Raw genomic sequence first — 14595 nt, forward strand, 5'->3', positions numbered from 1 at the left:
TCCCAATACTTTTTTTTTTAGTTATAATGTGAAGGAGTATGAATCATTTCTATAGGTGTGGGCAAAAGAAAATGTATAAAAAATTACATTTATTAAAAAATACAATATTTACACAAGACGTGCACAAAATATAAATTTGCATCAGTTACTGGTCTGTAAACACCAAAGAGCTAGTAAATGTATTGCTCTGCAAAAGTTGAAACAGCTAAAAACCTTTAAATAAGTGCTTTACAAAAACCAGTGGTATAAAGACAGATGTAACCTGCACATGGTTTTGGAAGAAATCATGTTTGGACCTGACTTGGTAAACCAGCCTGAGTTTACAACATCCGGAGAAGGAGTTACATCCCTGAAGATCTTTATTCTGAAAGCTTAAACGTCCTTGTAAACATCACTTGCTGACCTGTCACAGTGTCATTCATGACCCAAAGTCCACAGAACTGCTGGTTACGACCTCAGTAGTGATAGACTCTGATCTGGTTGTTGTCGTCCAGGCCCAGCTGGATGAGTCTGTTAGAGGAAGCAGCTCGATAGCGAGTGAACAGAGGTCTGGAGGGCGGAGTTAAAGACGACACCAGGTGAAGCAGATAACACTTTTTTCTTTCTTAAAATGTTAAAAGCTCTTTGATCTGTTTCTATTTAATAATTACATTTATTTCAGGTAAAAATATTCGACCACTAAAAAAGCAAAGTGTTTGCGTCTCAGTTTTCTGCAGGAAGGATACATGCTGGGGTCTTTCCTCCGCATGTTCAGCCACTTCTTGTTACTGTCAATCAGCCCCTGCAGTCTCTGACCGTCCAGCTCCACTGATTTCTGCATCGCCTGATGGCTGCGGCTGTGCTGACTAACACACACACACACACACACACACACACAGAAACACACACTTTAGCTCACTGTCAGGCAGTAATAATCAACCGTTTGACCAAAAGCAAAAGACGTCTGTACCTCACAGGAGTGTATGATGGATAAGACGGGACGGTTCTCACGGTGCTGGAGGCGACCAGGTCAGCAGCTGCTCCTGCAGAACAGAAGAACTGCTCAGAACCAGCAGGAGGGACTGACCGAGCCCAGATGTCCAGCTTTTAATTTGACCTTTGACCTACCAGGGAATATCTGGCTCCACCTGCTGTTCATGAAGTCTCCTGGGGCAATCAGCCCGCTGCTGATGGGGGTGCTGAACAGAGGGGGCGCTGCAGAGCCGCTCCACAGCCTCTCAGACAGAGGCGGCGCTGCAGAGCTGGGGGCCAGGCCGGGCCCCTGTGTGAAGACGGGCGCTGAGGCGGGAGGCCCCCACGCCTCTGTCCCAAACCGCTGAGGCAGCATCATGGAGAAGGAGGGGTAGAGTGGGCTGCTCTCCCTCTGGGTCAACGAGCCCAGAGCGGTCAGAACGCTGTCCAGCTGAGCTGAGATGTGCTGCAGCGACTCAGCTAACTCCTGGACTTTGGCTGGGATGATGGGATGATCTCCTGGTGAGGGGAGGAGGAGAGATGAAGGGAGGAAACAGAAGCTCTATCAGCATGGTAACACGCAGGTCAGAAATCAAACAATAAGCTGATTGTTATACTTTTTTCTACCTCACACGTTTTTATTCCAGCAGCGCTGTTGGCTGTTGCAAACGTTTGGGTTTCCTTAGACAGAAAACTTTGCACCAGTGACTGAATTTAAATCTGTTTTAATTACAAATGATGCATTGCTATATAAAAATCAAATGAACTGAACTCATGAAAATAAACTATTAGAATTCACGATTCATATTAAAGCATAAAGAAAAGAGCAAATTAACGCTCCAACCTTGGAGGTGAACGAACCAGAGATCCATCCTGGACACGTCGATATTCAAATATCGCACCACTACAACAGGAAGTTACACGAGCACAGTCTCTGTATTTTCAAAATACTTCACCAAGACCGACTATATTTACTGAAAATACTCATTATACAAATGAATATATGGGTATATTTATACATATATGCTGTCAGCGTGGATTGGCTGTATAAACACAAAATGGGGATTTAATTCTGAAGCCTATTAAGTCACGTTCTTTCGCTCTTGTTGCAGTAAGAGCGTCAATCAAGGCAGACAATGAGAGAGCAACGAAGGGAAAAAGTATGAATTTTGGAAGTTAAGAATGGTGTGTTAATAATGTTTTTATGATGCAAACTACTCTAAACTGCCTTGTCATTGTGAAGCGTTGCGATGTGTGTGTTACCCGTCCCGTCCTGCGGCTCCACAGGGCTGCTGGTGTCTGACCTGGTCACGTCAAACGTCACCTTCCTGTCAGGAAGCTGAGAGGAATCCTCAAACATGGCCTGAAGGAACACGGCAACAAACATGTCTGCTGTTGACTATGTGATTGGACTCATGCTACTACATGATAAAATGTGCAAGATTTTCCAGATTAAAAAGTGAGATTTATGACCCCAAATATTTCATTTTCAATCTTTCATTGAATCAGCTAAGAATAATTATGTATATAATAAGCAGAGGAGGAGATTTGTTTCGTGTTTTTTGGGTTTTTTTTTTTTTTGGTTTCCTGACCTCGTCAGCCATGGAGCTCTCCAGCTGCTGCAGCTGCTCCTCCTTCCTCCGCAGGAGGGAGTTTCCTCTCTGAACCGTCCGCTGAAGCTCTGCCACGTCTCTGGCCTCCTGACAGAACCAGAGACACCAGCCGGTATTCAGTGGCGCATTTCTCAGAAATCAGCCCGATGTTTGAGGCATTCACAAGAGGAGTGGGGGAGAGGGGGGAGATTACACTCCAGCCTGCACCTGCTGGATGCTCCTCATCCTCTCCTCACTGGGTCCTCTGAGGCCGGGGTCCTGGCTGCTGCTCGTCTGGGCTGCCTGCAGAGCTGCCTGCCTCTCCATCAGCCGGCTGTTCTCGCGCTCCAGGAACTGCTTGGTCTTCTGGATGGAGGCGCCGTGTGAGGAGACGTACTGACGCAGCCTAGGAACGATTTGATCACGGTTGTTTTACGCTTTCAGCAAATCATCGGTTTGACGCTCCGGGTTTCGTGCCTCCTTACTCGTTGATGCTGCACTGGCTGTCGGCTACGGGGGACAGAGGCGAGTCCAACTCATCCACCTGGAGCGATGAGTCTATCCTGTCATCAGAGGGCGCTGTCGCTTTCTCTGCTTCCTTCTTGTTCTGCTCTGCTTGGGGCAAAGTTCTTCCATCTTCAGCTTGTTCCAGCTCACTGAAAAAAAACACATCTTTAATGTTGAGATTTTGTTTTAAGGAGTTACTTTTTAGATGTTTTTTTTTTACATTTGTTTTATTTCTTTCATATAAGCCAGCAGTTGGAGTTTTGCACCAAAACGTGTGTCAAACTCAAGACCCGTGGACCAAATCCGGCCCACCAAAGCTATTTATGTGTCACATAAATAAATCTTCAAGATAACTGACGGGTGCTTAAATATTATTTAAGCACACAAAATAGTTTTTATTTTTATAGTATCAAATAACGTCAATCATTCATCATTCGTCATTTTCATGTGCCCTGAAATGGAAATGAGTTCGACACCCTGATCTGTACCGTACCCGACTCTGCAGGTGAGGCGGTCACATCTCTCCTGCAGCAGCGCCGCCTTGCTCTCCAGCCGCTCCCTGTCCTCCCGCGCCGTCCTGCTCTCCTCCCTGGCTTTGTCTCGCTCTTCTCTCATCCTGTAACTCTGGTCCTTGGCCTCGTCCCTCTCCTCCCTGGCTCTGTGTGAGAGCTCTCGGGCCTGTGCCACCTCCTCCCTCAGCCTCTGCAGCTCCTCGCTCAGCTGGTCTCTTTCCCGGACCAGCCGAGGGAGAGCCTGGAGAGACACGTGCGAACGCACAGTCGGTGGACGGCACAAAAAGCGAAAGAAATTGGTGAGAAAAACCCCCGCACCTCTAACTGCCTGTCTAAGTCTTCCTCGTCGTCGCCGAGTTTCTTCCTCCTCCGATTAAGATCTGCAGCCTGTCAGGAGGAGGATATGATCAGCTCATGTAGTTAGGATTTAGGATTTGTGTTAAGAGAACACACAGTGCTTTGGAAGAGTATTCATAACCTGGAAACTTTTAAACATTTTGTTTCATCACAACCACCAACTTCAGGTTTTTACATTAAGAGGATGGTGGCTTTTTGTTTTATCCACAAAAGCAACCAATTGTGTTGTCTTACAGACCATGTGTTAAGATGGTTTAGTCAAAGTCCAGAACCGAATCCAACTGGGAAACTGCAGTCTTTTGAAAGCTATGTCTTATATTCTGTCCATATTACAATTATCCACTGTTTTTTGGTAGTTCCTTGCAAAAATACAAAATCTTACAAAAGTATTTTTTGTTTAGTTTCTAGTTCAAATACACTTAAATAACACAAAACTAACAAGTAATTTTTCAGCAAGAAATGGGAGTTTAATTTAAGTAAATAATTCATGAATATTGATTTTAAAAAGTACCATCTCCACTGGCAGATTTTTGCCTTTATAATAGATTTTTCCCAAAAATTCAATATAGAAGAATTGCTGACTAAAAACAAGCTCCTATGTCTTCCTGAAAAGTTAATTTAAATAAGTAAGATGTTGTGTTTTTGCAGTGTTAATCACATAAAAATCGCAGAAAACACAAAAATGTTAGTGGTTGTGAAGTAACACAACATCTTTTGGGAGAGATCAACATGAATGTGTCTGCAAAGCTCTGTGTTTTACTAGAGGAAAACCTTAGTCTGCAGCAGGACTTCCAGGCTCTGTAGCTCTTTCTCTCTCAGGTCCAGTTTATCAGCCAGATCCCTCAGCTCTGATTCCTGCAGGAGAAAATAAGACGATCGCATTGTTTGGGAATCATTTGAACAGCACGATAAATCCCGGCAGAACCATGCGCCTGCATCTCGACTAACCTTGCAGGAATGAGTCAGCTGCGTCTTCTGTATCTGTCCATCGAGCTGCAGGCGGAGTCTGTCCAGCTGGAGGTCATGTGACGCCTGGAGGCGAGCCCTGTCCTCCTGTAGCGCGTGCAACAAGCGCTCCCTCTGGGCGGTCTCCTGCAACGCAAGCATGTAGACGTACCGTCAAGAATCATCTGGAAGCAAACACGAGGATCTTATTTTTCCCCAGGATATTTGAAAACATTCCTTAGTTGTACGTCAGAATTTGTACGTCAGGCAAATTCTGACGTACAATTTGTACGTCAGGCAACTTCTTTAAAATCAGAAGTTTAAAGAACTTCTTTAAATCAGAAGTTCTTTAAACTTCTGATTTAAAGAAGTTTAAAGAACAACTTCTTTAAATCAGAAGTTGTTCCGAAGTCTGACCTCGTCCAGATATTTCTCTCTGATGCCGTCCATCTCTCTCCGGTGGTCGTCCTTCAGCTTTTCCAGCTTCCTCTCGTGTTCGCGCTGCACCTCGTCCCGCACTTCCTGCAGCAAATCGCCCAGCTGCGCACAAACGAGCACAAACAGCAGAAAAGCTTACTTAGATGATGCTGATGACATTAGGTGTGTGTGCGTATGTGTGTGTGTGTTTTCCCTAACCTCTCTGTGGTACTCTGCCAGCTGCTGTTCAGGTCGGGGACTCACTATCAGCTCCTTCCTCCTCTCGGAACTGTTGACCTTTATACAGACAAAAAGTTTTAAACACAAACTGATCTTTCTTTATTTTGCCAGAAAAATCCATAAAAACAGATCAGATGAAAACTTTGCGGTGGATTTATAAAAAAAAAATAATAATAATAATTTTTTGACATTTGATCATTAAAACTGTCGCATTCAGCTGTACGGTGAGTAAATCTATAAGTAGTGCAGTGTTGCCAGTTTCAGATACAGCTCATCTAAACTGCTCCCCATGCTCGGTCACCTCCTTTTTCAGCGTGTTCAGTTTCTCCTCCCTCTCCCTCTCCAGCCTCTTCGTCATGGCCGCCAGCTCCTCCTCTGACTCCGCCTTGAGTCGCTCCATGTCCTGCTTCTTCTGCGCCTCCAGCCTGTCGCGTGTCGCCACTCGATCCTCCTCCAGGGTGACGTGCGTCTCCTTTAACAACGCCTCACTCTCTTCCCTGAAAATATGAAATTAGTCTTGATGTTGACGGCGGAGTTGAAGATGCTCTAAAAGCCCTACGGATGTTGAAGTCGTGCACCAAACATTTCATGTTTTTCTGGAGAAAATTTTTTTTCAAAAGGTAGCAATTATACTTTTATCATTTCCAGTAAAACATATTAACATAAAATTGTACATATGTGAACCACTTGTGTGAACCTATGCTGTTTTTACACCTGAATTCCCCCGCAGTGGGACAATACAGGCTGTTTCTGTTCTATTCTAAGCTTTTTGTTTGTAACATGGCATTAGGTGAGAAAGTCCTCAGTGCTCCGTATGTCCTTCATGCATGTCTGACCTGAGTTTCTGCTGCTGCCGCTCCCTCTCCTCTCTGATGGACTCTCGTAGTTCCTCCAGAGTTTTATCAGCCTCCTCCTTCAGCCTGGCCGCCTCCTCTCTCCTCTCAGACAGAAGATTCTGCCGCAGCTGCCTGGAAATACGCAGACAAAAAGGAAGGCAGAGCAACACGGGTGTTATAGTTCAAGTAAGTCTGTGATTAAACTGTTAGGTGAATTCAGCCAACACCTACTTCAGTTTATTCTCGCTTTCCACTCTGAGTTTCCCTTCCTCCTCCTCCTCTTCCCTCCTGAGTTTCTCCTGAAGGAGACCCATCCTCGCCTCCTTTTCCTTCAACAAACGCTCCCTCTGCTCCTCCAGCCCTTGTTCAAGCTCCCTTCTCAGCCTCTCCTGCTCCCTCTCCATCTCCTCCCTCTTCAGCCTCATACTCCTCTCCTCTCTCTCTGCCTTCATCTTCTCCTCCTCTTCCTCTCTTTCTCTCTCCATCCCTGCTTTCCAGTTTGGCTCTTCTTCCAGAGAACCTTCCTGTTTTTTTGAGGACGGTTCCGTATTTTCGACCGGGGCGTCCACCGTCCGGCCGGGCCGACCTCTAGAGGTTTCGGGTCTCTGCAGCCCCAGAGTCACAGCGAGGTTTTGTGCTTGGGGATGTTTGGGGGATCTTAGATCGAGGTCGGAGGAGCTGGACAGCGAATGGCTGGACTGGTGGAGGACAAGCCGATCAACTTTATGAGCCGTGAGCTCGACTTTGTCTTCAGGCAGCGCCGGACTAAAGAGACATCGGGAGACGACAGAGTTACGGTCATGTTGTGCTCACTTTACAAAAATGACAGAACCAATAGTCTTAAGGAAACTGATATCAACAGCATGATGTCAGGGATCACAGCAGAGCCATAAAGGTCTAATTAAGGTCATGGCCTAATTGTTAAGAAGTATTCTAGCAGACGAGAGGCAACCTTCTCTGTATAAGGAGGGTGATGATCATTTGTACCATGAATACTGGGAGCATGAGATCAAAAAACCTTTGAAGTGACTTCTCACTAAGATCAGCATTAATATTCAAACATCATTCACAAAATAACCTCTTGGTGGCCTCAGTCTTTGTCTTTCCTCCGCTCTCTTTCCCCTCTACATCTCCCGTTTCCTCCCTCTCGTCTTTCTCCAGCGGACCGATTGTGCCAGACAAATCTTTGGTGTCTAGAACCTTCTGTGACAGCTAAAAGACAGAGGGGGAAAAAAAAATCCAGAACATTTCCGAGACTTTCAGAAATCAAGCAGCCGGGTTTATGTGTGATGAGTTTCACAGAAGGCGATCAGATTACCTTCAGGTCCAAGGAAGAAACCTCTGCCTTTTTCTTACTGGCCTCAGACTCCTGCAATAACACAAACACGCTCAGTGGAAGAACGGCGGCTCTGAGCATGCATGAACAGAAGCGCGCAGACAAACACCGAACCAAGACTAATGCAGGACAAACATGCAAGCAAAGGCTGCAAACTGCACTCTGGAGATTTCTAACAGCAAAGCGAAAGCTTTAAAGTGGGAGGTGGTGGCAGGAAATGGAGGTCCAATTTCTGACTGAACAGTCCACAAAAGCAGCTGGCTAATCTGTACCACCAATGAGGTGCAGGGACCAAAATTTTCCAATCCAATCCTCGAGGACACAAGCAGATTATCCTTTGATGAGGTTAATCTACTTGCATGCACGATGACACCCAGACAGAGAATCACAGCAACACAACTCAGCCCCTAAGGCGCTGGAGTTGGACTTGGGGAGCTACATGCTTGCAGAGCCGGGAGCCTGGAGGAGGACAGAGGTGACACTGAACCCTACCTCTGCAGGAAGGCAGGAGGGAGTCTTCTGTCCTCGCCCGGCCGGCTGGGCTGGAGACGGACCTGCTCTAAACACCTCAACCACTTCTTCCTCACTTCCAGACGCTCCTGCTGGAGCTCGGCCCTCTGACTCGTCTTCCATCTCCACTCCTTCCTTTGAGGTCCCCTCTCCTTCGCTCTGTACAAACCTTTCTAACTCCTCCTCTGGGGTCTCCGTCAGTTTTCTGTGGCTTATGGAGCAACCCCCCAGAGCTCCGTCACTCTCACCCTCATCCTCCTCCTCGTCTTCATCCCCTTCCTGCCCTCTTTTGTAATTCTTCTCTTCTTCTTCTTCCTTCTCACACTCACTCTGGGACTCACCATCATTGATGTTTCTCTCAATCTCACCTCTGTTTCCATCTGACTTCCCCAGATTCTCGCTTACACTACCATTCCCATCCGAAGCACTGAAGCATTCTTCAACAATTTCACCCTCAATTTCAGGCTCTTCTGCTTCTTCCTGTCCTCCATTCTCCTCCTCTACATTCTTCTCACTCTTATTGCTGTCAGTTTTCTCCTCTCTGTTCTTGCCTTCGCCATTCTGGCTCTCAACATCTCCTTCTAACGCCTCATTACTCTTCTTTTCATCCTGTCCACTGCTGTGACCCACGCTCTCTGAAACTTGTTTTGCTTCATCTTGGCCCACACAGACTCCCTCCTCCAACTCCTCACGTTCTCTCTCTTTACTTCCACTCTGAAGCTCTTCTACTTCTTCCCTTTCCTTTTCTTGGCTTACATCATCTTGCTTCTCTCGTTTTGTTCCATCGTTATTCTCATTCCCTGCCTTGTCTTCCTCTGCCTTCTTCACTATTCCTTCTTTTCCATCATCTCTGTCCATTTTCTGGACATCTTCCCCTTCCTCCACCTCCTGTTCTGACCCCTTAGCTAAGTGTTCAGCTCCCTCCTCACTGGTTCGGCTCCTGCTGCCCGCCTTGGCAGAGAGCTGGATGTGGCGGCCCCTTAAAGAGTCCTTGTTGGAGGGGCAGAAGAAGACCAGTCCATCCATCCCAAAACATAAAAGAAGGCGTGCAGAGACACAAAGGGGCAGATAGGGGGACAGGAGAGGGAATCAGGCAGACAAAAAGATTGTGACCCCGACAAAAGGACTATAAAGGTTGTGATGTTCCTTAAACAACAGCATGCAAAACTGATGGACACAATTTCAACATGAAGAAATTCCCATGGATACCAATAAAACTAAAGAAAACATGGTAAAAAAAAATAAAGTAGACCCTCTTTTAAATCTAAAACTTAAAATGTTAGAGTCAAATAAATCAAACTGAGCTTTTCCCATATTCCACAAGATATCTTTGGTTAGATTAAGACTCAATCAGAAGACAGATGTTGTGCAAATTAAATGATAACTTAAAATGTAAATCTTCAGGAGGAATGACTATTTTTGGCTTAACTGTGGTTGTAGATATTTTTCACATCAACAAGACAGGACAGAGTAAGTCATTTACAAGAATGAACTTTTTATTTCAGGACTGAATTGAGGCAGCGGGGGATTTCTTCAGACAACGGTTCAGATGAAATGAAGTACAGTAATCCTAATTTCACTTTAGTAAAGCTGCTGTATGTAATTTATAAAGAATATATGTTTTTTTTTTAAGGTTTTGTTGGCTCTAGTGGCCTTTATTTGAAAGTAGTTCGACGGGAAAGAGGGTAATGAGAGAGGAGAAAGACCTCCTCTCTCCTCATGCGGCAAATGTCACCAGGTTGGGAATCAAACCTGCGACCACCACCTCAAGGACCAAGGCCTCAATACATGGGTTGTCCTTTGCCCCTGCGCCACTACAGCACCCTAAGAATATATGTTTTTATATATTTATTAAGACTGTCACTGTGTCCTCACAGAATAACATGAGACATATAATCTGTGAATTTCTTTTTTAAAAAAGGCAAAAAAAAAAACGCTTTCTGTCAGTGGTCCTACTGCAATCTGCAGACATACACGCTCAGTCAGAAACAACCAATCAGAAGGCGGGTTTTAGCACTGTTAATCAGCAGTTTCCTGTCTGTCTGTGTCATGTGATCCACTCTGTTCACTGCAGGGGAAAGAGCTCTGTAGAGAGCAGCTGAAACACCTGTCTATAAATGTTATGACATTCAAATCAGAGAACTAAGATTAGTAGGCAAAATATATTTTTTTTATATATAATTTTTTTGTGTGTGTGTTGAGTCGTACTGAAGCAGAGTGGAAACAAGCAAGCTATGTAACACTGCATGTTGTGTTAATTTAGAAGGATTTTAAGAATGTGGATTTATGTCAACTGGTGTTGCCTTTGCATCAGGTTTTCTTATATTGTGCAACTCTTATATAGATGGCGTTGGTGGAAACAAGGCTCATTACAGGCAAACGTATATTCATAAATGACTGATAAATGGCGATAACAAAAACAAGCCAGGGTTGCTTCGGCTCAGACAGCAAAGCAGTAACACTGGCAGTAGGAGGACAGGAGGACAAAGAGGAAGGCACAGTAAAAGCCGCGCCCGTAGGACAGATCCCAGCAGCACAGCAGCTGCAGGAACACATGTTGGGTCCGGGAAAGGTCGAGAGGTTTCAATGTTAAAGAGACGAAGGACAAGGAGTGACACATGATTCAAACAAATGGTAGGGAAAAAAAAAAAAACATGATAAATGATCAAAAACAAGTTTTCTGAGCACAGCATTCAGGTGCTGTCAGAATAGTTTGGATTTTCAAACAAGAAAAAAAATCCTCAATGTTAACAATTATTATAATTACTGTAATGCATAAATAGTAACTAAATATAGTTAAACTAACAACCTGAATGAATAAAATGCTTCACAGCAAACTGGAGGGAGCAGAAAGCTTGATGATGCGGTTACCTGATGGGACGGTGGTTCGGGGCTGTGGTCCGCAGACAGACCCAAGTCCTGCAGCTCCGGCTCCGTCCTCTCTTCAGCTGGAGTCGCACCGCTGGTCTCGCTCTCCTGATCAAAACGAGCGCAGAGAAACCAAGCGCTTGCTTGAGGACTTCAGGAAAGAGTTTTAAAAAGCTTCACATCGTTTGCTGAAGAGTCACTCGAGCCTAAGCTGTCTACCTCGTACTGCAGCCCTCCTCCAAGAGCATCCAGGTCTAAATGGAGGTTCTTCAGCAGTCTGTCTGATCCACGGAGACTCGGCTGGAAATAAGACCGATGCTGGTTTGTATGGAGAAAAAACAATAACCAATTTCTGAAAGCATCGGAAAATTAAACCAACCTCATTATCTGAGATTTTCTCATCATCTTCATCATAATGTAAACCGTGCAAGCTCAGTGAAACCCTCTCCTCCTTCCTGGAGCCTAAAACACTCGCTGCCCCACTGCTTCGCGGACCCTGAAGAAACAAAAAAACATAAACAAAAGCTATATTAAAGCAAACATAATGTCAATACGTAAATACAGAGATGCATTCTGGGTAAGGTTTTACTGGAAGGGACGTCTTGAGAGGTTCCAGCCCCCCTGAGCTGCCGAGGGACCCCCTGGCAGATGTGACAGACCCAGAGAGAGGGGCATGCCCCAAGATGTCTAAACCTCTAAGAGGAGCCAGAGTGGACTGCGGGGACGGTAACGGCCCTAAAGATGAACTCAGTGCCTACAGAAAAAGATGGAGAGTCGGTGAAGAAACAACAGGCATCCCACTGTTTTAAATAAAACCTTCCCCCCAAAGATTTATCAGATCAGATGAGAGGATTCACGTTTTAAACTTTTATTTAGTTAAAAAGGAACGACGAGTCTCTTATTATCGAGACCCTGAAAATAATGTCTAAATATAAATCTTTTAATTGTTAAAGATGCACAACATAATATCCAGTGGGGTCACTAACTGCTGGAGTCTTCAGTGGCTCTTTCTTCCTCTTTTCTTTTTTCTCCTTCTTCTCCTTCTTCTCTTTCTTCTTCTTCTTGTCCTTCTTAGCTCCGCCCCCCCCAGTGGCGCCTATGAGCGCTGCGCGCTGGCGCTCCTGCTCCACCAGGCGCCGGTAGTGCTCGTCACAGGGGTGGTCCCAGGTGGACTGACCCGTGGAGAAGTTGAAGTAGTAGATGTCCCCCGACACGTCTTGGCTGCCACGAAAGAGGAGAGGACAAATCACTTTGAGCTGAAAATGCTGAAAGCACAAAATCTACCTCTGTGATTTATCGGTAACAACTTAAACTAGGGGTGTGTTGTGGTAAACCAGCATAACGTACTGGAAAACTATGAGGTAAAGTCGAGTGAGCATTTAAATTTGGCCCTCTTTTCTTTGATGCCCTTAGATAATTAGTGAACAAACACGACTTGTTCCCTTGAGGAACACAACAACAGGATGGTGTTGACTACGGTGGAGAGGTTTGAAGTAGAGGTGTGCTCGGCTATGAAAGACCCAACGTAACACACTGAAGGTTGTCTTATTCTTCGCGTATTAACAACATTTATTCAATTCCGAATAAACCAAAAAATAAAATAAAAAAATAAAAACAAATAACCAAAAAACACTCTGCTGTACTAACTTTCTGTTGAACTCAGATAGTCCTACTGGGGAGGATCTTTCTTCTTTACTCACCATGGTTTCCACTCAGGAGGCAGAGGGGCGACCATGCCCTCTCTGGCCAGCCACAGGAGCTCCAGCTCATTGTCGGGATCAATGCCAATCTCTATCGCGTACTCATGGATCTCTGACCATAGGGAGTGAGAAGAACATGGGGAAAAATGAACAGAAGATGATCGATTTTTTTTAAACATTTCTGTGGCACAAGACTATAAACATCATTACATGTTACTTTATTACGAATCAACGAGATAAACTATCACGATCAAAAGATAAACAGTGAGTCTTGATGAACAGGAATGTGCATCCACACATTACGAACACCAGATCAATCGTGGGAATGATGAATCAAACAGAAGTAAACTTCAGAAACCTACAATTATCAAACAAGTCACGTTTAGTAATGAATTTATTTCTGTAAATGTGATTTCAGAGATAGTCTGAGAGAACAAATCTGGTCATCCTTGATATCTAGCATGTCAAGATAACATTTTCTACAATTAGATGTTGAACATTCATCAGGAAGGAAGGAAAAACGGAAGGGGTTGATGAATGATAGGAGGATAAAAGAAGAAACAAACATAGGAAGAAAGGGATTTTCATGGATACACGGATGGAAATCAGTTTTAGGCAGTTGGAGAGGAAATATAACATAATAACATAATAAGATTTATCAAGACTTTATTTTCTCTTTCAGTTCATTCCTTTTCCTAACTCTGCCTGGCTCAACTGTTAGGATTGTGAATTTAAAGTTATTCTAGTTATCTTATATCTGTCCAGGCAATTTGACAATTTTCCAAACTAACCAGACGGAAATCCAGAAAAACATCATGAAATAATACACTGATTTGATATTACTATGTAATACAATAGAAATTAGTCCTGAAGGAGTAAAGTCATTGAAGCAGTGGATTTGAATTCTATGTTTAATTTAATTTTGCTTGTGTCTCAAGGAATACTATTATATCTTTTTTGTAATGTTTGTAAATAATTTTTATAGTAACGTTTGGTGTGGATCACAGGAAGATAGTCTGGGGATCCTTAAATAAGCAAATTAACATTACAACTGCTACAGATTTTGTAGTCTTGTGTTTTCCAACACTCTCCAAAGCGGTTAATTTAATCAGGTTATAGCGTGTACCTTGTTCAGAGGGAATGTAGTTCTCATCGTAGTCCTCCTCAAGGATCAGCTGGTCTCCTATGAGAGCAGCCGCTGTCATGGTTACTGCAGAAAGAAGAGGAAAGCTGGTTCACAGAGCAAAGATCTGGTGCTAACGTAGAATAGCATGGTGAAGATGGAACCGCGCTCACTAAAACATCTTTAAGGCAGTCTTCCTCACCCCCCTGCGCTAATAATAGGATTATAGAATGAGATAACTTCACAGGTCCGCAAAGAGAAAAAAACAGCAACTTATAAATAGGCGAACTGAGTCCAAACCGCCAGCTTTAGCAACCACAGAACAGCAACTTCGAAAGAAAACATTTTATGAGATATTGTATTATTGCGTAGGATGGGGAGTGTTGGAAGAGCTTCGATGTTAGCTTAACGTTAGCTCAGCAGGCTTAGTAGTTGAAGAAAAACTCATTCGTAGCGGTCAGTTCACCTTCCCTACCTGAACCGCTTCTTCATCAGGACTTTCAACAGTTCCGAGAAGTTTCCAGCTCTTCGTGAAAGCCGTGGTATTTTCAGAAAGCAATAATGGACGGACAGTTACGATATAAACATCATCTCCATGGACGCTTTTCTTGTTTCCTGTGGATCTGGCTGGCTGAGCTGCGTGACGCCTTCATGTAAACTCGGATATTGTGTTTTCACCAAGACGTTCCGTGAATCTCCAT

General features: G+C 44.3%; 1 protein-coding gene across 5 annotated transcripts; it reads right to left on the reverse strand.

The window, feature by feature from the left end:
* Positions 1-74: 74 nt before the first annotated feature.
* Positions 75-14595, reverse strand: cep164 (centrosomal protein 164). 5 transcript variants are annotated; one of them, XM_008426073.2, is made up of 28 exons: positions 14370-14595; positions 13898-13981; positions 12772-12883; positions 12058-12292; positions 11661-11825; positions 11451-11567; positions 11291-11371; positions 11075-11179; positions 8186-9193; positions 7676-7726; positions 7436-7569; positions 6589-7122; positions 6358-6489; positions 5823-6018; positions 5501-5578; positions 5282-5404; positions 4868-5011; positions 4691-4774; positions 3881-3949; positions 3544-3803; positions 3029-3199; positions 2772-2949; positions 2544-2651; positions 2215-2314; positions 1108-1470; positions 950-1022; positions 726-845; positions 75-549 (listed from the first exon to the last, which is right to left on the reverse strand). In XM_008426073.2, exons 2-28 carry the CDS (start codon positions 13974-13976, stop codon positions 456-458), a joined length of 4914 nt encoding a protein of 1637 aa, XP_008424295.1. In that variant the 5' UTR covers positions 13977-13981; positions 14370-14595; the 3' UTR covers positions 75-455. The 5 variants fall into 5 exon arrangements, with proteins under 5 accessions (XP_008424295.1, XP_008424297.1, XP_008424296.1 ...); XM_008426075.2 differs by having other exon boundaries at positions 14361-14595; XM_008426074.2 differs by lacking the exon at positions 14370-14595 and adding an exon at positions 14068-14342.

Source organism: Poecilia reticulata, linkage group LG13, assembly GCF_000633615.1.
Source record: "Poecilia reticulata strain Guanapo linkage group LG13, Guppy_female_1.0+MT, whole genome shotgun sequence".
Taxonomy (NCBI): Eukaryota; Metazoa; Chordata; class Actinopteri; order Cyprinodontiformes; family Poeciliidae; genus Poecilia; species Poecilia reticulata.